Source organism: Pristis pectinata, chromosome 9 (assembly GCF_009764475.1).
Source record: "Pristis pectinata isolate sPriPec2 chromosome 9, sPriPec2.1.pri, whole genome shotgun sequence".
Classification (NCBI taxonomy): domain Eukaryota; kingdom Metazoa; phylum Chordata; class Chondrichthyes; order Rhinopristiformes; family Pristidae; genus Pristis; species Pristis pectinata.
The window spans coordinates 79751817-79775370 of NC_067413.1; the positions used below are offsets into that span (position 1 = coordinate 79751817).

The following is a 23554-nucleotide window of genomic DNA, read 5'->3' on the forward strand; positions in this document are numbered from 1 at the left end:
CGTAGAGATCAGTGCAGGGACCACAACTGTTTCATGATTTGGAGCAAGAAAGTAGCCAAATTTGCAGATGACACTAAAAGGTGGGAAGGCAAGTTCTGAGGAGGATACAAACAAGTTACACATAGATATTGATAGATTAGGTGGGTGAAAAACATTGATAAATGGAATGTAATGTATAAGATATTAAGTTGTTTAGTTTGGAAAGAAAAACAAAAGAACAGTTATTTAAGTGGAGAGAAATTGCAGAATGTTGCTGTGCAATGTGATTTGGGGTCCTTTGTGCAAGAAAAAAAAGAAAGCTAGGACACAAATGCAGCAGTTAATAGTGAAGGCTAATGGAATGTAGGCCCTTATTTCAAGGGGTTTGATTATAAAAGTAGGGAAGTCTTACTGAAACATACAAGGCACTAGAGAGACCAGACCTAGAATACTGTGAACATTTCTGATCCCCCTATTTAAGGAAAGATATCATTTCACTGGACGTAGCTCAGAGAAAGTACACTGCAATGATCCTGCATATTGAGCAGTTGTCCTCACCAATTTTTATCAATGCACCATGGAAAGCATCCTATCTGGATGCATCATGGCTTGGTACGGCAACTGCTCTGCCCGAGACCACAAGGAACTGCAGAGAGTTGTGGACACAGGTCAGCATATTACGGAAACCAGCCTCCCCTCCATGGAATCTGTCTACACTTCGGTAGAGCAGCCAGCATAATCAAAGGCCCTACCCACCCCAGACATTCTCTCTTCTCCCCCTCCCATTGGGCAGAAGATACAAAAGCCTGGTTCGAGGACAGCTTCTGTCCTGCTGTTATAAGACTATCGAACGGTTCCCTAGTATGATAAGATGGACTTATCTTCCTTGCACCTTATTGTCTGCCTCCACTGGACTTTGTAACTGCAACACTTTATTCTATATTCTGTTATTGTTTTTCCTTGTACTGCCTCAATATACTGATGTAATGAAATGATTTGGATGGCTGGCAAAACAAAGTTTTTCACTGTACCTTGGTATGTGTGACAATAATAAACCAATTTACCAATTTTTCAAAGGAAAGTTAAACAAGTCCATGCCAACCATTATGCATCAATTTACACTAACCAAACCAAAGAATATCTCCTGCAGTTTTTTTTGTATTAGTACAGCATTCTCTGGCAGAAGCTAACACAGGAATTCTTGTGGCTACTCTCAAATAACAAGCATAGTTAATCCATCAAGGAGTTAATTGGTATGATATTGAAGATTGGTACAGGCATTGATTCAGAATGTTTAATTTATATTTAAGCTTGTTAATTAAGTTCCTTTGGACTTTCAGGCCACATAAGTCCTCCTTTGCATTCCCCAAGTGCATTACTGGTTGAGTAAAATTGGAAAACATACAAACAATTATCCTTGGTTGGATGTGCTAAAGATGCAATATGATAATGGCTCCACTTTGTACACAGCTTCTGAAAATTAATTCCATTGATGTCAATGAAAATAAATTGCAGGAACAGAATATATGTGAAGGGAATGCTTTGCAAGTGATGTTCCTTTGATTCCAACAGGTTGATGCAGTCACTAACCTTCTGAAAGGACCAGCTGTGGCAAAGGCATTTGAACAAACAAAGAACTTCATCCCAAAAAGAAATCTGCAAGGTAACATTTGACATTAGCCTTGAATAGCTGCCAAATCCCTGGTATGTTTAAAGAGAATTTGATAAATTTGTTATACTTATTTGGAATTTGAATCGCTTGAAATTCTTTGTGCGGAAGATTAAGGGCTTTCCTCATATCAATGTGTTTAACACTGAAAGGAACAGTAGCATGTGTATATATCAATATCTTAATCATTCCTCTATAACTATGTATTTGAATGTGCTTTAACTGTTGCAATATTATTATCAGCAAGGGATTTTGCTTGCTCACTATAATACAAAAGGAGGTTCTTCAGCCCATTAGGTCCATGCCAGTTCCCAGCAGGGTAATTCCATCTGTCCCATTTCTTCTCTCTTTATTTCCCTGAATACCTGCAACTTATTTTCTCTCTCATGTCCATCAACTTCCTTTTGATTCTTTTTGCCATTTAACTACACTAAGAAATGATTTACAGAAGCAAATTAATCTACCAGCATGTCTTTGGAATGTGGGAGGAAACTAGATCACCTGGCAGAAAATAACTATTCTCAAATAACTAGCATAGTTAATCCATCAAGGGGTTAATCAGTGTGACAATGAATATCAGTATAGGCATTGATTCAGAATGTTTAATTTGTATTTAAGCTTCTTAATTAAGTTCCTTTTCAAGGTCATGGGAAGAACATACAAACTCTCCATGGAGAGCATCTGAGGTCAGGATTGAAACTGGGTGCCTGAAGCTCTGAGGCAGCAGGCAGATGTGGACTTCCTTTGAATTTCTTTGAATCATTGTGCTTTGAAACTGCTTGTGCGATAAAGCTTTTTTTTTACAAAGTCTAGAATCTTAGTTCCATTAGCATTGGTGCAGTAAATACCAAAGCCTTGAAAATCTGCATAGTGATCCTATTACCTACTGGGAATTTCCACTGATCCTGATAAACTTTCTCAGTCAGTAGATGAGTGCCACAACAGAGTTCCAGCTTAATTTACAATGGTTCTTTTCTGCAGCTGACAGTCTTACAGTTAGGTTTCACCTGACTGATCACTGATTCAGGAGCTTATGACTGTAAGAATTATCTGGAATATTCATAACATTTTGGAAGGATTTGAAGAATTTTGTCTTAAAATCAGAAATGAAATTAGACATAGAAAGAGGCCAATCAACCTGTTGAGCCCCTGCTGGCTTCCAGCAAGGTAAATCCAATCAGTCCCTTTCCTTATTTCCCCTGTAACCCTGCAACTTATTCCTTCTTACATGACCATCAATTTCCACTTACTGACACCAAGGGATAGCTTTACATTAACCAATTAACCTTTCAACATGTGGGAGGAAACTTAGTGCCCTGGAGAAAACCTATGTCGTCATGGGAAGAACCTGCAAATTCTACAAAGACAAGGTCAGGATTGAATCCAAGTCACTGGAGCTGTGAGCCATTGGCACTGATTGCTGTGCCACAGTACCACCCTCAAATTCACTGTAGAAAGAAATTACAAAAGGCAAGGAATTAACTCAATATGCTCAGAATATAATTTAGAATAAAGTGAAAACATATGTAGCTTAATTTCCCTCTGCACGGTGAATTGAAAATTGTAAGTCTATTTTATGATGGAGAATAATTTCAGTTATCATACATGGAGGAAGCTTTTCTTCTCTGTTTTGACTTTTAGCTCTTCTGATAAAGGCAGAAGTAATGTTTTAAAGTAATTATCGGTGTAAATAAGAACATTGTTGAACTTATATTGACATACATTACAATTTCTTCTAAGGCTCACTGGATAAAGGCAACATAGGGAGCTAAATTAGATAACCATGGAAAATGGGCTGGGTTAATCCTGCATCTTAAACCCTCTGACAGCTTTGTACTCCCTGCTAATTAAGATTGCAGCATGCTACCAGGTCACCAAGCTGTTAGTGGATGCACGTTACCTCCCTCCTGTAGTAGGCCAACATGCCATACATTATTTCTGCGCATGCCGATGGAATCGGCTGTAAGAATCACAGCAACTAATCTGAAAGTAGTTGATGAGGCTTTTACATAGTGTGATGGCAGGGGTCCTTGCCACTGGTTATCATTTGGTCAGCTGTACGATGATACAAGACAATGGAAATGGACACTGCTTAAAAAAATGCATTCACTCTCAATGAGAAGGTATGAAAGACAGAAAGCAATAGCTGGTAATAAAAACAGAGAATCATGAAATACCTCAGCCTTGGGGTGTAAAAACTCTTATGAAAGTTTTTACTTTGCAGTACACTGTAATTTTGATTAATGGGTTGTCCCAGAAACTCATATACAAGAATATGTCTGATACAGTTCAGTTTCTTTCATAACTCGTGCTTTCATATTCACAGCTAAACTGGGATTTCATTAAATGCACCACATTCTTTGTGGACAAGACCTTTATTCACCATTGTAGTTAAGCAGCATCTGTGGAAAGAGAAACAGAATTAATGTTTCAGGTCAAAGATTTTGTCAGTCCTGGGAAAGAGCCCCTTAGTTATATATTTAGTTTAATGAAACCATGGCTGATCTGTGACATTAAACAAATATACCTGCCTTTACCCTCTGTGATGAAGGGTCTCAACCCGAAACGTCGACTGTTTATTTCCCTCCATAGATGCTGCCTGACCTGCTGAGTTCCTCCAGCACTTTTTGTATTATTTTTGTGTATTCCTTCTAAGTGTTGCATTGGTGGAATGAGAAAGTGAAGTGATTAGTATTACAAATCAGAGCTTATCTCCAAGTAAGTGACTGTCATGGTTGCCTGGGCCTTTGTCATTAGGCACACTTGACCAGAGTACTTAAGTGAAACACTCACCTGCATTACCTCTTGTCATTATATTGTTGTAAGATGAGTGTTGAAGAGAAGGACTTCTGTAGGTTGGAGTCCAACATTTTTTGGTTAAGGAATCCATGGTTGAGCATAGAAACTGGGATTTGGTAAAGGGATCTGCTGTAGTGAGCACTGCAGTGGCTACATTCTTCATAATTACCAGCAGCCCGGTCAAGTGAGCATATATAGGAGTGCACAAATGTGATTCCTGCACTGTGCCATTGATGTCCACAATCTGTAAAGGGTGTATCAGCCCTATAAATGTATTAAAATTGAGTTCTGTGCAACTTGGAATTGACTCTATATACACTGTTCTCTGCTTCATCTGTTCTGTAGTGAGTGAACTTGGATCAGATTAACCTGAGGCACATGAAAAGCAGAATGAGCACCCTGTAATGTAGGGGTTGGGCAGATGATGTGCATCAGCTGTATGGATGCTGATTATTACATTTTCAACTCAACGGCCTTGCTAGTAAAGCATCATTCAGTTTCCCTAAAATGAATCTGTGATTTAATTTGTAGCAGATGGTGCCTTATTACTTATGAATATTGCAGGCCCCTAACATAGATGTGCTTGGCAGATAAATTGCAGGACTCTTGTTAGCAGGAAGGAGTTTGGGCATCAAAGGAATATTTTATAGGATACACCCTCTTCTCATTATTGAGAAAATGCGGCTTTGTCTTTGGCATCTTCTGCCAGCTGTAAAATTCAGACTTGGATATTCTGCAAACAAGATGAATAAGCTTGTAATCAAAACTTAGAAATTGACTTTCGAGAAAAACAACTGTCTTGATTGAACAAAATGCCAATTTATGATTTTTTTTAAACTAAGGATGATGGAAGTAACAATCACAAAGAATTCCTCATGTGTTATGATCCCTTTAATATTATAATCAATTAAAATTGAATTTTTAACCTGTATTCATTAAGCACAGAATAACTCTCCAGCAAAAAGATAGGGCATGTCCCAGTAAGGAAAATAAACCAAGGAAATCAGTCTTTGCTTTCAAAACTGCATTTAAGAAAAGGCCCATGCACATGAAGGTGAAGGACACAGAGGGAGCAGTTGATTTGAGAACAAGGAGGTTTGTGTGGTACAGAAGCACTGGCAAAGACCAGTTTGGCTGAATGGCCTGTTTCAGTGCTGTAAGTTCTATGTAAGGTATGCTCAGAAGAGCTAAATATCCTGGGTTTTTCTGCCCAATGTCAAACTGTGTTGCTCATATTTATCACAGTACAAATCAAAATCACTACTTTCAAAGACATCATTGCCAGTTTCCCACTTATGTATGCTTCATTCTCAAATGTAAACATACAATCCAAAAATAAAATCTAATTTAATTCCTTAAAAATCACTGTTTGGCATCTGGTGTGGATGAGAGGTGATCTCATTAAAGTACATGAAATGTTGATGGAGTAACATACATGAGTCCTGATGCAGGGTCTCAACATGAAACATCAACTATCACTTTGCCTCCACAGATGCTGCTTGACCTGCTGAGTTTCTTCAGCATTTTTTTTGCATTGTTTATGGGGTAAATTCAAGGATGCTATTTCTCCTGAATGTATTGTCTTGAACAAGGGGTTGGCCATTCTCAACAGAGATGAGAAGTAATTTCTTCATCCAGATGGAAGTGAATCCCTGGATTTCCCTACCAGAGGTCTGTAGTGATGTAGTTGCTGAGTAGATTCAGGACACATGAATAGATATTTAAATATTAAGGGAATCCACAGGATATGGTGCTCAGTGGATTAAAGTGGAGTTAAGCTATAAAATCATCCCATTATCTGATTGAAAAAGACTAAATGCCATTTATTCTTCTATTTCTTTCTTTCATATGGTCTTATCAACCTCTGTAACTGAATCAACAGTATAACATTAATACAGAGAGTCATCCTTATCCATGTTACAAGGCAACATGGAAAACCATAGCTAGACAGCAGCAAAATTAGGAAGTAGAATTAAAAAAAAGGTTGGGGAAGGGGATAAAATCATGGACAAGGACGAGATCTTTAAGGAACTTTGTTAAGCAGGAAGAGAGGCAAATTATGTAAGATCTATGGAATGTTCCAAAGGATGTAAGAATTCAGAGGACTAGAACTTTGTGAATTATTTGTTGGTTGTGGAAATGAGGGTATTAGCTCAGAAAATGTTAGGCACATTGAATGAAGATACAAAGGACTCAGGTTGGGATCAGCAGAAATAATCATTTTTGTTTAGTTTAGCCTGTAATGTCAGACTGTGATACCTGTGCTTCAACCATCATTTTCTCTACTCAGACATTTAATCATCTAGGAGGAGCAAATGCATATTCACCACTTATGAATTTCCTTTCTGCTTGCAGAGCGGTCAAGCAGGTTCCAGGAGAACTTGTTGGATTGGCGATGATTGGTTTCAGGGTCCAGTTATCATGGTCATTCACAAGAATTCATTCAGCTCCCTTCAGAAAATTTGCAGAAAATTTCTATTGACTGCATGTACCAACAACTTGCTTCAGAAGATTACAACTTCATACCTAGCATACTTAATGGGAGAACCATGCCAGATTGAGTCCATGCCTCACACTCATACCTGTGATATTCCTACAAGTACAATTATTGCAGGGTCCATGTGAGCTCAGGCTTCACTGTGCAGCTGTTCCATGAAGTGGAATGGTCTGAAGAAGCAAATCCTGAGGCACTGCGCCTTTAAGTGTCAAAGGCCTGTAAATGTCTGGTGACATTTAAAGATATTTCAGAAGGATTAAAACAGTTGAACTGAAAAGTAGTCATATGCATAAATTTATTTAAGTGCATTTGTATATAAAATAATTAAAAACATTAAAATTAAGAAGGCTAAAGTACCAAAAACACTCTTTCAATCCAGGTTGGTGATGCTATTCACATGAATGCAGTTTGCTCTCAATGTCAGCTATGACTGACATAAATGCTGAGGGCTGTACATGAAGTGTGTCTGACCCCTCAGTCCAGATAACTAGGCACTGCCCTGAGCTTTATGCTGAGTTCAGCAGTAGAGTGGGAGATCACTTATACCGGCATCAGACCTCCAGGGTGCATGCCTGCTGCGCTGCAATGCATAAGTGTATAAGTCAGGGACAACTGGACCTGCAAAAACACCTAACTATTGGTTCTACAGTAAAGAGGTAGAAAAACACAATATACCTATATCACTAAGTCCTTACTTGGCTGAGCAGAACAGACAAATTATTTTAATATCTAAATTCACAATAGAGTTGTACCACATAGAAACAGGCCAAATCTTAAACTATACTTTTATGATCTTATTTAACTATGTACAGTATTACTGTTCTCAAAATACGAATTTAGTATAAAAATACAAAAGACTCATCAGGATCAAATGAAAAACCCTAACTACTTTTTAGAAAGTACCCTGGATGAGCACTTGAAAAGCAGTAAGAGGAAAGAGTGAAGAACCTGAAATAAATACTTGAATAGGATGGGAATAATAGGCTGAATGCCTTTCTTCGGTGCCGTAAGTTCCTGCAGTTCTATGGAAGGCAAAGGAAATAAACTCTGCTGGAGGTTGTATTAAAACATTTTCAAGTAAAAAGAGATTTATAAATCATTTTTGGAAAACAAATTATTAAACTTCTAAAATGTTTTAAGTCTTCTGAGTAAAAATAGTAAACAGTAAAATAATCCAAAGTTTATAAAGCAACATGGATATACTTGGCAGTCCCTCAGGATCAAGGATGACTGACTTCTGCTCCTGTTTTGTGGGTTCTGGGGTGGCTGATGTGCGAACCGCGGATTTTACACAGATTGAGCAGGAGGTGGTTGACAGGGCAGGCGATGGTGGTTAGTCTCTGAGGTGATGGACTCCTCCTGCTGCTCCTCCTTTTCCTCTGTCAATCTGTAATCTCCTCAGGATAGGACATCTGTTTCAGGAATTTGTGTTGGGCATGCAAACGATGTGGTCAGCCTACCATCGTTGACTGAGTGTAACTGGGACCTCACTTCTGAGAATATTAGCCTGGGAGAAGACCCTGACATTGCTTTGCTTGTCCTTCCAGTGAATTTGGAGGATTTTGTGGTGACAGTGATTGTGATATTTTTCCAATGCTATGAGATGCCTGCAGTAGCTAGTCCTTGTCTCAAAAGCATATAGAAGGGCAAGGATCACTGCATTTGGGTGTTTGGACTGTAGATGGCATTTACACTACTGATGAACCCACAGATCTCATGGCTGTCAGAGAGTTGCTGAGCCTCCTGTACTCTCTCTGTCCACCATCTTTGCATTACAACATGGGTTTTCTACTGGATCTCTGCCTTCAGGTGCCTGGAGAGCTCTTTCTTTCCTCTTGAATAAAGGTGGAGGTTCTAAACCAGGATGTCTCATGTTTGTTGTTAATTAACTCTGTGATCTTCTTGTCCTTCTCATCCATCCAATCCTGGTTCTTCTTTGTAGAGAACCCAATGGTCTCTTCACAACTGCCAGTTATGGTGATCGTATTCTGTGGACACTCTGCAACTCCTGTATGCTGGGAATTGACAAGTTGTCTGTGAGTGCCATCTGAGAAGAGTTTCTTTTGTGGGATCCCCGAGAGTTCTGATGTTGATCTGCTTTCAGAAATCCTTTTGCTGTTGTTTTGGGATCAGTTTGTTGAAGATAATAAAATGCATTAGATTGTGATCAGTCCAGTAGTCACTGGTACCTATCACTGACAGGTGACGCAGACATCTTTGTGGTCTCTCGCTCGGATGATATAAGGTGCTAGTGCTTTTGTCAGGAGGTGTTGCCATGATGTGCTTGTCCCTCTGACAAAATAGGACATTCATTATGACAAGACTATGGCCCAAGCCATTTGTCAAGACAAGGACCCCATTGAAGTTAGCCTTCCCTGTTCTTTCCTTGTCAATCACTCTTTACCAGAGGTTTGCATCCCTTTCTACCCTGGCATTGCAGCTGTCCAGGAGGATCAGTTTGTCTCCCTTTGGGAAGTATTCTAGGATTTTTCCTAAGGTCAGAGTAGAAGTCCTCTTTGGCCTTGTCCAAAGATTCCAGGTTTGGGGGATGTGCACCGATGTATGTGACTTCATATTGATTCCTTGACATCATAGTCACACAGGAATCGATTTGTACAGCACAGAAACAGGTCCTTCAGCCCAACTCATCCATACCGATAGTGATAGCTATCTATGCTAATCCCACTTGCCTGCTTTAGGCCCATATCCCTTTATCCTTTTCCTATCCAAATACCTGTACAAATGCCTATTAAATCTTGTCACGACCACTTCTTCCGCCAGCTCGTTCCATATAATCACCACCTTCTGTGTAAAAACAAAAACTTGCTCCTCAGATCTCCTTTAAATTTCTGCCCATTCACCTTCAACCTATTCCCTCCAGTTTTAGACTCCCCCACCAGAGGAAAATAAACCAGACTATGTATCCTGTCTATGCCCCTCATTATTTTATGAGTCTCTACAAGGTCATCCCTCAGCCTCCTACGATCCAGTGAGAAAAAACCCAGCCCATCCAATTTCTTCTTACAGGTAAAGCCCTCCATTCCAACCCTCCATTCCAGGTGACATCTTGGTTAATCTCCTACACTCTTTCCAAATCTAACACACCTTTGTGGCCAGAACTGTACACAATACTCCAAGTGTGGTCTGACCAACATTTTGAACAGTTGCAAAATGACATCCCATACTCTTTGCCTTGGCCTGCATGTAAAGGCAAACAAGCCGAATGCCTTCTTCACTACCTCGAGGTCCACTCGAGACCTAGGACTCAACACCTCCCTCTGTAACTGGATCCTTGACTTTCTAACAAACAGACTGCAATCAGTGAGGATAGGCAGCAATACCTCCGACACGATTATTCTCAACACTGGTGGCCCACAAGGCTCTACTCAGCCCTCTACTCTACTCCCTATACACACATGATTGTGTGGCCAGATTCTGCTCTAACTCCATCTGGTATTGGTATTGATTTATTATTGTCACTTGTACTGAGGTACAGTGAAAAACTTGTCTTACAAACCGATCTTGCAGGTCAATTCATTACATAGTGCAGTTACATCAAGTTAGTACAGAGTGCATTGATGTGGAATGGTGTCATGACAACAACCTTTCCCCCAGTGTCAACAAAACAAAAGAGCTGGTCATTGACTTCAGGAAAGGGGGCGGTGTACATGCACCTGTCTACATCAATGGTGCTGAGGTTGAGAGGGTTGAGAGCTTCAAGTTCCTGGGAGTGAACATCACCAACAGCCTGTCCTGGTCAAATCACGTAGATGTCACGGCCAAGAAAGCTCACCAGTGCCTCTACTTCCTCAGGAGGCTAAAGAAATTTGGTTTGTCCCCTTTGACTCTCACCAACTTTTACCAATGCACCATAGAAAGCATCCTATCTGGATGTATCACGGCTTGGTACGGCAACTGCTCTGCCCAGGACCGCAAAAAGCCGCAGAGAGTTGTGGACACAGCCCAGCGCATCACGGACACCAGCCTCCCCTCCTTGGACTCTGTCTATACCTCTCACTGTCTTGGTGAAGCAGCCAGCATAATCAAAGACCCCACCCACCCAGGTCATTCTCTCTTCTCTCCTCTTCCATCAGGTGGAAGATACAGGAGCCTGAGGGCACGTACCACCAGACTTAAGGACAGCTTCTACCCCACTGTGATAAGACTATTGAATGGTTCCCTTATACAATGAGATGGACTATGACTTCACGATCTACCTTGTTGTGACCTTGCACCTTATTGCACTGCACTTTCTCTGTCTGTGAGAATTTACTCTGTACTGTTATTGTTTTTACCTGTACTACATCAATGCACTCTGTACTAACTCAATGTAACTATACTGTGTAATGAATTGACCTGTATGATCGGTTTGTAAGACAAGTTTTTCACTGTACCTCGGTACAAGTGACAATAATAAACCAATACCAATACCAACTGTGCCACCATTTACTGATTCCACAGAGGGAAGTCACTGACATGAAGGACTAGCTCATTCTTGATGCTGAAGCTCACTCCACGTGGATACAGTTCCTCTTCCTACGTGACCACCCAGAAGAGCGTGTACCTACTGTTATGTTCTTTAAACTGGCCATCTCCTGCCTTCCGTCTCACTTAGTGTGGCAATACAAATGTTAAAGTATCTGAGTTCCTGAGCCGCAATAGCAGAGTGATATTCAGGTCTGTTGCTGCTCAGATTGTCTGTGAGGGTCTTCTCATTCCAGGTCCCGAGCTTCAGACTATGGAGTAGAAGTTGCCTGTGCACAGTTTCAGTTAACATGGGCTAACTGTTTCACCCCAGCTACCACATAGGCTTCACAGATCAAGGTCTTGATCCAATGACAATGGGGCTGAAATATCAGAAGACCAGGCTCTGCTGCATGGGATTAATGCTCACACATTAAGACAGGCACGCACACAGGATCTCCTTCCTAACCCTCCCACTCAGCTCACTCACTCACTAACTTACTTACTAACTTGTGTCTGACTCCAGCCACATACGTGGGTAGTTAGTCAGATGGTGTGCCCCTAATGCACTGACTCAAGTCCCTCAATATCCTCCTGAATGCCCCTTCTCCACTTGGAGTGGTCATGGCTCCAGATCCCCATTCTTGGGTATGTTACATTTTTTCTGGTGAGATTTTGAGCATGTTCTTGAATATTTTCCCTGCTCATGATAGAGTTTGGAATAGAGTCACAAGAGACTAGATGCTGGAATCTAGAGCAACAAACAATCTGCTGGAGGAACTCAGCAGGTCGAGCAGCATCTGTGGAGGGGGAATGGAATTGTCGACAGTTCAGCTCAAAACCCTGCATCAGGACTAAGTGTGGAGAGGGGAGATAGCTGCTAGAAATCTAGTTTGCGTAATTTAGTCCTCTAGTTTGCGTCAGACCTCACACTGGCAGTGGAGAAGGCTGAGGCCAGACAGGTCGGTGTGGGAATGGGAAGGGGAGTTGAAATGGCATGCAACTGGGAGCTCAGGATGGTCATTGCAGACAGGGCACAGATTCTCTGCAAATGGCTGCTTGATCTGCATTCGGTCTTGCCAATGTAGAGGAGGCCACATCAGGAACATTGAATGCAGTTTGGAATAGAGTGTTTGCTTCAGAAGTCTTGTATTGGGCATGCGAAAGAGGGGCTGTCCAACATAGCAAGTAAGTGTAATTAGGGCTTCAACGCTGGGGATGTTGGTGTGGGAGACATTGGTTTGCATATTCTTCATGTCAATTAAGGAGATTTTTCTTATTAACTACAAAAAAGGATATTCCTGGATTGGAAGGTCCACCATTCCTCCAGGAAAATGGAAGAGGCCTACTGACATCTGAAGGCAGAGGTTTAGCAGAAAACCTATGACCTAAACAACAAATGGTGGATGGAAAGAGCACAGGAGACTCAGCAGCTTGCTGAAGCCGTGAGATGCACAGGTTCTTTAGCATCTATGGCTCAAAATCCAAGGCCTCACCCAGTGAGTCCTATGAATGGACCAGGGCAGAGAGGCAGTCAATGTTCGAAGAAAAGATTACCTTGAAGACGTCCTCAACTATGATACTTCCCTTGATATGAACCCCCTTGATTCCATCAGGAGGACTTTCTGTCTAGCCTACTTCCAGTCCTGATTGATGAGAAGTTGAAAAGGCCATATTGCAATGAAAAACATATCTTAGGGAGCATAGGACTGGAGTTCTAAATCTCAGAGGAGAAGAATTTCAGGCTTGAATCCACAATTTCATCAATTGGGAAGTGGAGGATGGACCAGAGAAGCTGTAATTGTTACCATTTTCAAGCAGGGAGATGTCCTACTGTGATAACTACAGAGGGGGCTCCCTGCTGTCCACCACAGTAAAAAATCATTGTCAGCTTCCTTAACAGCTGCCTTCACCCAGTGGCTGAACAGTTTCTCCCCTAATTGCAGTGTGGCATCCTTTCACCTAGAGGTACAGTGGACATGATCTTCACTGTGCAACAACTTCAAAAGTACATGGCCTTTCTTGATCTCACAAAAGCCTTGGACTCCATTAACCAGGAGGGACCGTGGAGCACACTTTTCAAATTCAGCAGCACTGAAATTTGTCACTATCTTGTGTTCGCTTCATTGTGGCCTGCAAGCAATGATCCTAACCAAAGGGTCAATAGCAGAATCAATCTCAGTGAGAATCAGCCTTGAAGTCAAAAACTTCCTCTGAGAACCTACCCCGCTGTACAACACTGTCCTCCTGACAATTTTTCATGTTTACATAATTTTTCTAAATATTTTGCTGGGCTCTCCCCAGAGTTACAGCAGGAGACTTGCGGAACCTCCATAGAATTTCAGAATTATTATAGATAGATAGATACTAACAGCTTCAGCTTTCTAAAGTATACAGGTTCATTTCTCATAACACTTGCGGAGGTCTTGCCATTTGTGGCACCTTGCTACGTACACATTATTTTCATGTTTCCTACATTAAAATGGTCATTTCATATCAAAACTATATAACTCTTTGTAAAAACCTTTTGGCACCTTTCGTGGTTGTAAAAGATGTTGTGTAAATGCAAGGATTTCTTCCTTTCTTGTCAAATAACCGAGCTGTCTTTTTAAAAAGATTCCCATGGTAGGTAGGTGTCATTGCCAAGGCAAGCATTTACGCCCATGCCTTTGAGATCACAATGGTGAGGCACCCTCTGGAACCACTGCAGTCCTTGTGGGGAAGGCACTCCTAAGGCGTGTTTAGGTGGACACTCAGGATTGGTTGGTTCAGTTCTTCTTGTTATGTTTTTCTATAGAATTTTGATGCAAAGGAGTGGTTTGTTTGGCCATGTCAAAGGGCATTTTGGAATGAACCATCTTGCTGTAGATCTGGAATCACATGTGGGGCAGGTTATGAGAGAGCAGCAAATTTCTTTCCCAGAAGGACATCATTGAACCAGATAAGTTTATATAACAGTTTTGTAGCTTCATGGTCACCATTATCAATGTTCTCTTTTTATTCCACATTATTAATTCTGTCAAATCCCATTGTAATAAATTACACACATCTCAAGTAGAATTCTCATTGTTAAATTGATATTGTGGGACTTCAATATTGTTGCAATCATTGCACTAGGGGGCAGTCTTGTTCCCTCAGTCCCCACACTGACTGAAAGTAGTCTTTCTCCGAATTACTTTTAGCTCAATTTATCTTAATATTCTTGATTATCTGTCTTTTAATGGATCATCACAAAATATTGTTCCACGTTTATTCACTGAACTTCAGTCCCCATTATTGGTCACTGAAATGTGTGTTAGAGTGATAGGATATGTGTTCAAGTCTCAAGAGCATGATTATATGTTTCTACTCAGAAATAAGTGTTATTACTGTCCTATAGATGGCATGATTACAGTATTAAAGAATTATATAAAATTAAATGCAAAAATAAGTAGATACATTTTTAATTTCTATTCTTTGTTCATTTTACTTACTGAATAATATCCTTTGGTCAAATCTGAAGTGTGGTGTTCTTATGAATAAAAATAACAAAACAGCTTCATGCAGCAATACAATATTATGGATAGAATCCAATATTTCTCCTCATGAAAAATGTCTGACAGTTCCTAAAACCTGTTTTTGGACAGAATTCAAGAAGGAAATGGAGTCAAAGATCAATTGCACAACACAGCTCCGAATTCACGTGCAGAGAGATCCCTGGAATTTACCCAGTGGTGTGCACAACCTTATAGATGCCATTACAAGATTTGTGGAAGGTTTGTATCAAATAATGACAAGTTCTGTAATTAACTATGTTTATTTGAAAGATAACACATTTTGGGAAACAGAGTAATGAAATCCTGAAGCAAATCTTGTCAGAAGAATAATATTTATCTGTTAAAATAGTTCAATTTTACAATTTTTTGATGATAACCAATTCCTACTACAATTAGATACCTTACAGACAAAATATGAACATATAGTAGGCTGCATCTAAGCAATATTTTAGAAGTAATTTTGACACTATTTTTGCACGGCGTTGTTTATGAACATTCTTTTGTGCACAGAGGCAAGGCATCATATGCAATAGACTCGATTTTATATGTGCAAATGTACACAAAAACCATTGGGGGAGACTGCATATGAAGGCTGGCTAGTGGGAGTAGTTCAGAGAGGCAGCTGGGGCAGGGTGGGAAGGTTTGACTTCCGAGATTCTGAGATAACCTCTGAGAAGCTGGAGGGAGCTGAAATATGATCTCAGATGGGGGACCAGTCGTGATATTGCAACTAGCCTCAGGACCTCTGGTCTAGAGAGTGGAGGGCTAAAGTTAGTAAGCATGATCCCAATTCAGTGACTTGCACTGGAAAAAATGTGTCTGAACATCGGAGGTATAAGTTCAGGTTCAGCTGTGAAAGTCAAAAAGCCTTTATCACTGCTACATGAATGTTCAGGTGACTATTACACAAGGAATATAATACATGGTAAACTGTACATTGGCAAGGTTGTCTTCAGTAGATAAAGAGAAAATTTGAAAAGAATAGTATTAAATATTTTAAAAAATCAATTTACAAAATAGCTTGTTAGGTAAAGCTCTAAGTATTACACTCTCCTTAATACATCACTTGCCCAAGTATTCATGTGAGCACATTATTATAGAATTTTATATTGAGTTTGAAAGTGATGTAGTTCAATCTGAAACTAGTGTCTTAAATCTAAACAAAGAAAACTATGAAGGCATGAGGGGAGAATTGGCTGTGGTTGATTTGGGAATTACTTTGATAATTATGATTATTCCTAGTCAACAACTGGCTCTTATAGAAATAATACATGGTTTATTTAAAAAAAAATCCCTTTAAGGCTCATAACCCCAACAGGAAAGTGCCCTGTTTATGGCTGACAGAAGAACTTAAAAGTTAGAATTTAATCAAAGGAAGAGGCTTATAGAATTTTCCAGAAATAGCATTAGGCCTGAGAACTAGAACCTTTAAAGAATACAGTAAAGAAGGACCAAGAAATTGATAAAGTGAAGATGGAACACAAGAGTAAACTAGTGAGAATCATATAAATGGACTGTTCTATAATTATATAAAAATAGCAAGAGCAAATGTGGATCGCTTACAGAGATGGGAGCTGATTTTTCTGTGTGAACTGTATAAATAGAAGAAGCCAAAAACCTGTCAGAGATACTAAAGACCCATGGATCTCGTGAGAATGAGGAACTGAAGGAAATTAGCATCGGTAAAAAACACATATGAGGGAAGTTGGTGAAACAGAAGTGTGAACTGCTAAGGACCTGATGATTTACACTGCAGAATTTTGAATTATCAATTTCTTGGTGGCTATTGAGATAGCAAAAGCATCAATTATCATCTTTCAAGATTCTATAGGATCCTGCAGATTACCTAATGTGACGGCTTAAGAAAACGAGGGAGAGAAAATAGGGGGAACCTAGTAATCTGTTCAGATAAAAACAATGGAAGGAAAAATGCTGAAATCTATAATGAAGGATGTTATAAAAGAATATCTAGAAAAGAATTTTAGGATTGAGTGGTCAACATATTTGACTGAACTATTGGCATTTTTTGAGGATATGACTAGTACAATAAATAAGGCAGAACTAGTGGACGTGGAGTATTTGGATTTTTGAAAAGGTCTGACACGAGTAAAAGATGGATGTGGGTTGAGAATTGGTTAACAGATGGAAAGCAAAGAGTGGAAATAAATGGGCCATTCTTAGTTTGGAATGCTGTGACTTGTTGGGTACCTTAAGGATCGGTGCTTAGGTGTTCACAATCTATATAGCTATTTGGCTGAGAGGACCAAATGTCATATTTTCAAGTTTGCTTATGATATAAAAATAGATGGGAATGTATGTAGGGAGGAGGATGTAAGGAGGCTTCAAGAGATATATTTATATATAAATTAACTGAGTGGACAGTCTCAGAAAAAGGGGTAAGTCACTTAGATTGAAATGAGGGAAAATTTCTTTACTCAGAGGGTGGTGAATATTTCGAATTCTGTACATTAGTGAGTTGCAGAGGCATTGAAAATGGATCAATAGATTTTTAGGTACTAAGTTAATGAAGATTATGGGGATACTGCAGGAAAATGAAACAGGTAAAATATCAGCATTGATGTTAAAAATGATCAGAGTAAACTGAAGAGCTAGATCACCTTATCCTGCTCTTAATTTTTATATTCATATCTTAATACCATATAAATAATGGATAATAAAATTACATAAATCCTTCAGTAACATTTGCAGATGACATAGATAAGTGATGCTTTGTTGAAATATCACTCAATGGATTTGAAAATAATTATTCTTTGGATTATTTTATAATCCTTCTGCTACTTTATGACTCCATTATTGTAAAGTAGTACATTAAATATAAAATGTTATCAATAAATTAATCCAAATTTTTCCTTCAGCATTATGATGGTCTGAAGATCAATGACTCTGAATATAAACATGCTCTTATTTCTGTAAAGGAGTATATGCAGTTTGAAAATAAGCAGAATTAAGTGTAAATGCATACTAATGGGGGAAACTGAAATTTGAACATTGAATAGTTCCTTAGGAATAAATACTCTCTGAAAATCAAAGCAGTTTTTTTCAAGTAAATGCTGCTTTCCATGGATTTTTCTGTTTTTTTTAACCAGTGAATCGCAAGGTTTTTGATACATTTCATGATTCTCGTATATTGTATAGTTACCAGTCCATGATGTCCTAATATTAGTGTCACATCCGTTTGCTTGCAATTGCATTTTCTAATGAAGTTGTTTTCTTTCAGAGGTGCAGCAACGTGTATTCCTGGCTCTGCTTGAAAATACAGGTAATGTCAGAACTCATTAAATTGAAACAAATTGGTTAGTAGTGATATGCATCTTACTCAGCTAATGCAGACTCTGTAGGCAGCCATAAATGGTTTACACACTCCTGTTAAATGAATATTGTATTAATGTCAGGGTCATCGAATGGTCCTTCACTCTAACTAACAATCGCAGCTCAAGAGAGCCTCGTCAGAGCCTGGCCTTATTTCTGAATGTGGCTCAGCTGAAGCAAGGTTTTGTGTTGGCATAAAGGATTGCAACATCTTTTTCAAAAAGTAGTAGCTCTAGTAAAAGTCCCCAAGCAAAATTATTTTTATTAATAGTACATGATCTTCTGATAGAATTATAACTGAATATGATCAATGAATACCTTAGATTTATAGTTAACTTAGTCATGTTGAATAGTGAATTTACTGGCACAAAGAGAAACTGAATGAATTATTCTGTATGGAAGGGACAGTTATAATAATGGCCTTTTTGGCCAGTTCCAATGAAGCTACTGCATCGACATACTGGGCATTGAAATACCAAAACTGATAATTGAGGAACTTAATTCATGATTTGATACCAAACTGGATTCCAGTAAGTAGGGAGGTGATTTCATATTTCTTGGGCAATATTTCTTGTAAATGTACAATTAAATTCTTGATTCTAGGTCAATTTTTCATCTTTCATTATGCTCTAAGTTTAAAATCTATGTATGAAGTGATAGGACAATCCATTCTTGATGACTTCAAGGGACTAACCGAGTTCTGAGTAGGCACGTGCTTATTATCACTTCAGGAGAGCGGAGATCAGAACTCGTGGTTTTTCAAGAAAAGATGCTTTTGAGGAGAGCATGGAAATTTTGAGCCAGGATTATCATTTTGTACTGCTGGCTCATACTGTCCTAACATAGCTGCAAAGTGTAATACACAAAGGCTATTAATTCCTCAATGATGCATTCATTTGCTCTGTTTAGAGAAGTGCTGTATTAGCTTTATTACATTTTACTGGATTTCTTATGTGAATGTTACAATGTAATTAATTATTGCAAAACTCTGTTCTGAATCTGTGGGACATCTCATGAACATCTCTTGTGCTCTTGCCCCCTTGAATAGTTACATTAATTCAATCTTCCTACATGATTTTCATCCATAAATTTCTTCTGGCTTTTGTCAAAGTGAAAGTCAGGGAGCGATGCTGGAGGGAAGGAGATCAAGTCACTTCATTTCCCATATGATGTGAAACTCATCAATTCATTCAGTAAAAATAAATATTGACCCAGAGGATGGAAATATTTTACTTAATTTTGTTCAGTGACTTCAGCAGCAAAATCAGGTGTGAACAAAGATGCATTTTCTTTGATTGCATTTACTCCCACTTGGGTTTCAATAGCACAGCGCTTACATTGCAGAGCTGGTAATCCAGAGCCCACCATGACATCTGGAAAAAATAAATTCAGTTAATTAAATAAATCTGGAATAAAAATGTATTGCCACTGATGGTGACCATGAAGCTACAGACTTGTTATAAACTTGTTATCACTTAAGGAAGGAAATTTGCCACAGTTTGGCAATTTGGCCTACCTGTGTCTTCAGACTTTCAGAAATCTTAGCTGTTTTCTGAAATGGCTAGTTGTATGAGACTGCTATGACACAGCAAAAAGAAGAAAAATAGATTGTTCACTTGACATGGTTTGGGACTATTCACCAGCCATTTCTCTTCACCAACAAATTGGGAGATGTCCCACAGATTGGTCAATAAATATCAGAGATTGATATCCATGAAGAATCATATATTTAAGCCAAAGTCATTATCTAGACCTTTGCATCAGCATGCTCAGTCTGAGGTTACTGAAAGTTCTCAGCATTTGCTGTGGATCTCATAAAGTTTTATACTTCAGGACAAACATAGGTAAGGAAACCTGATAATTATCAATTCTGGTCATCTGTCCATTAGTGAATCACTACTTCTCTATGTTGGACACCACTTGGAAGAAGCTAATAAGACCATCCAATGTAATCTGGACTTCATTGAGAATGGCTTAATTGCAGCATTAGTGATCAAACTGGCCAAATCCTTATTTCAGTGACGGGTGATGAGAAACCAACATGAATGAATATGCTAACTCCTGAGCAGAGGATAAAGAGTCCTCAACTGAACCATTTTTCTGAACCATTATGTCGAACTAATTGTAATTTTTAGAGTACCTACTGTTTCTTCATAACTGCTGAGGTCTTATCTTGGCAAAAATCTATATGTATAATAGTGCAGATTTAATTAGATAATTCAACATTCAATTTTTAACTCATTGTACTCATCTTTCTAATTATAGCAGATGGTGAGGATAGATTTCCTATTATGTGCACAAATGCCGGAAAATGAAAAAAAAATCTTGGGTTGCAATCTTTTGCCAAGAAGCAAATGAATTCAAAATAGAACACACTCTCACACACACACACACACACAGTATGTATAATATATAATAAAAGAGAATCAATAAGAATCTGTTTAAAATTTATTATTTAGACCTGATTCAGGTAAGACCAAGGACTTACAACATTTCAGTGCTTCCTAGTAAGTTAGGGGGAGGGTGGGGTGGGATCTGATATAAGAATAGCATAATGAAGAGCGATTAGAATAAAGGACAGACTGAGGAGTGAGAACAACAAGTTAGCTTGCAGAAATGTTGGAGATCCTCAGATAAAATATTCATTGAAAATAACATCAGAGGAAAGATTAATGAAAAAATTGCCTGTGTTTTAAATAGCATCTGAAAGAAAATTGTGGAACTGGAGACAGGAATTGTTGTTGTTGTTGAGATAACTCTTACTGATAGGTCACTGTATAGGACTGTGTATGTAACAAGTTATAACAAATTTGGAAAGGATGAGGGTGGGGGCAAGAAAGGATGGTGTGATTGCTGTACTACTTAGAGATCAGATGATTACCTAGAAATCCCAGACTGTGCTAGATAGAGACAGCAGCAGGATGCCAAGGACCGTTTGTTCTCCATTGCATTTGAGGTCTAAGGCCTTGTGCATAAGTGACCAACAGGTACGCATATTTTAGAACTGAAAATGCTTACATAATTCCACTTTTAATTGCTGGGATTGAGGTGTTGGTGGTAGTGACCATGTTAAGCTGGGGCTGGGGATGAGGGTGGTGTAGGGGTAGGAGCGAATTAGGAGAAAGAACAGCTGCCCTCAGGGCAATGTGGTCTACATTTCCCAATAATAGTGTAATGGGGTCATTGTATCAGAAATACAGTTATCAGGTATGCATAGAAATGGTCCAGGAGCATAATATCAACTCACATGCAAAGCCCCTGGTACAATTTACCCAAAACTATCCAGAAATGGTCATAATAATATTTTACTCCAGAAAAAGTTGAGTTTTGTTTGCGTAGTGTTGAAAAGAACAATTGAATTTCTGGGCAAATTGTAGTAAAAAGGGATCCAAACTATAATGAATAAAATTAGGCTCCATATGCACTGATTTAACAGATAGGACTTGAACAATCACACTAATTTAAGAGTAGAGGAGAAATGGAGGGCGGAAATATGTTGGTCTACCAATAAAATTAGTAGAAGATATAAAATAATAATCATAGAAACATAGAGCATGGAAACAGGCCCTTCAGCCTATTGAATCCACACCAATCTTCAATCACCCATTTATTCTACTCCTACATTTATCCTATTTTTCATTCTCCCCAACTCTCATCAACTCTTTCCAGATTCCACCACTTGCCTAGAATTTAGGGGCAATTTACAATGGCCAATTAGCCTACCACACACATATCTTTGGGTTGTGGGAGAAAGCAGGAGCACCTAGAGGAAACCCATGCGGTCACAGCGAGAATGTGCAAATTCCACACAAACTAACACACCTAATTACTTATTTCACTGAGGAATTGTAAATGTAAACTATTTCTTTGAACCTATCAGTTTTAAGGACCATGTGTTAATTTTGCTAGTTATGTGAATAATCTATTTTTGTAATGTCTTTCACTTTAGAATATTTTCACCATATTACTGACGCATGATATTCTAGAATAGTCTAGGGGGTTCTAGTTATGCAAAATATTACATGATGTAAAAGTGAAAATATTTCAATTGATTTTCAACTTCTTTATTCTTCTTTGCCAATGTCATAGTTGGCTACAATAACATAAAGTATTATTAGGATTTAATTTGAATTATTTTTGAAGAAAAATCTGAGAAATGTTTTATAATCACTACTTCATTAATATTTTCTTATCTGTGCTTTTTTTTCTTTCTCAGATACCGAGATTCAACTTAGACAGGACATGGTGTTTTGTCAAAGTCTAGTTGCCACAGTTTGTGCTTTCTCAGAACAGCTATTGGCAGCATTGCATCAGATGTATGACACCAACACGGAATATGAAATAGAGACACAAGAGGCTAGTAGAAAATGGTTGGAACAAATAGCCAATGCAGGAATCCTCTTTAACTTCCAGTCACTGCTGTCTCCTAATCTGGTAAGAAGATGCAATGTGCAGAACTTACTTCTAAGTTTTGTTAGCCAATAGAATTTATATGTTTAGTCTAGGTTGTATCTGGCTGATTAAGTAACATGATCTACATCTTCCAAGTTAATGTATTATGAACTACAGACATAATAGAATGTCAGGTAACTGAATATAAAATTGTTGAGTACAATATTTAATGCCTAATTAAAGGACATCTGATAAACCACAAAGTTAAGAGGATATATTCTGATTGGTTTAGCCAGCAAGAAGAAGGAAAGAGGATGATCAGAATAAATTAAAATGTAGAGGCTTGGAGCACTTGCCACTTCTGTACTGACAGTAAATTTGTGGAACATTCCACATCAGATGTGATGCTGATTAAAAATATAGTGAGTGAGCCTTTCGATCCTCTAATCTGCTTCATTATTCACATGTACTGTAGCTGAACTCCACTCAATTTCAATTTCCCATCTTTCCTGCATATTCTTTACTACCTTTAACTGACTCTCTGCCTCCATCTTGGAAACTCCAATTGATTCAAGATACAAGTTCTTATAACTGGCAACAGATCTTTGCTCCTTCACTAGTGTTGGTATATAATTCATTAAGAAATTCATCCTCCGTTGGCATCACAAAACTTATTGCACTCATTTCTCTGCTTCCAGAATTTGATTCCATTGAATTTTTAGACAGTAAACTTCCAAATACTGAATAGCCCAAGAGACCTATTGGAATATTTCTTAGCTTTCATTGAATCTGTCTGCTGTTTTCATTCTGTGATAAAACATTACCTCATTGGATATAGCAAAACAACTGAACATATTTCACAAAATATGAACATGTTGAAATAATACT

At 38.6% G+C, this 23554-nt stretch overlaps 1 protein-coding gene across 4 annotated transcripts in view; it reads left to right on the forward strand.

The window, feature by feature from the left end:
• The window catches only part of prex2 (phosphatidylinositol-3,4,5-trisphosphate-dependent Rac exchange factor 2), a 323008-nt gene that overhangs the window by 205173 nt on the left and 94281 nt on the right, over positions 1-23554 (forward strand). For all 4 annotated transcript variants that reach the window (XM_052023230.1, XM_052023227.1, XM_052023229.1 and 1 more), the window contains exons 29-32: positions 1552-1642; positions 15035-15163; positions 18183-18224; positions 22491-22708. In XM_052023230.1, coding sequence (XP_051879190.1) covers positions 1552-1642; positions 15035-15163; positions 18183-18224; positions 22491-22708 — 480 coding nt within the window. The remainder of the gene's footprint in view (positions 1-1551; positions 1643-15034; positions 15164-18182; positions 18225-22490; positions 22709-23554) is intronic.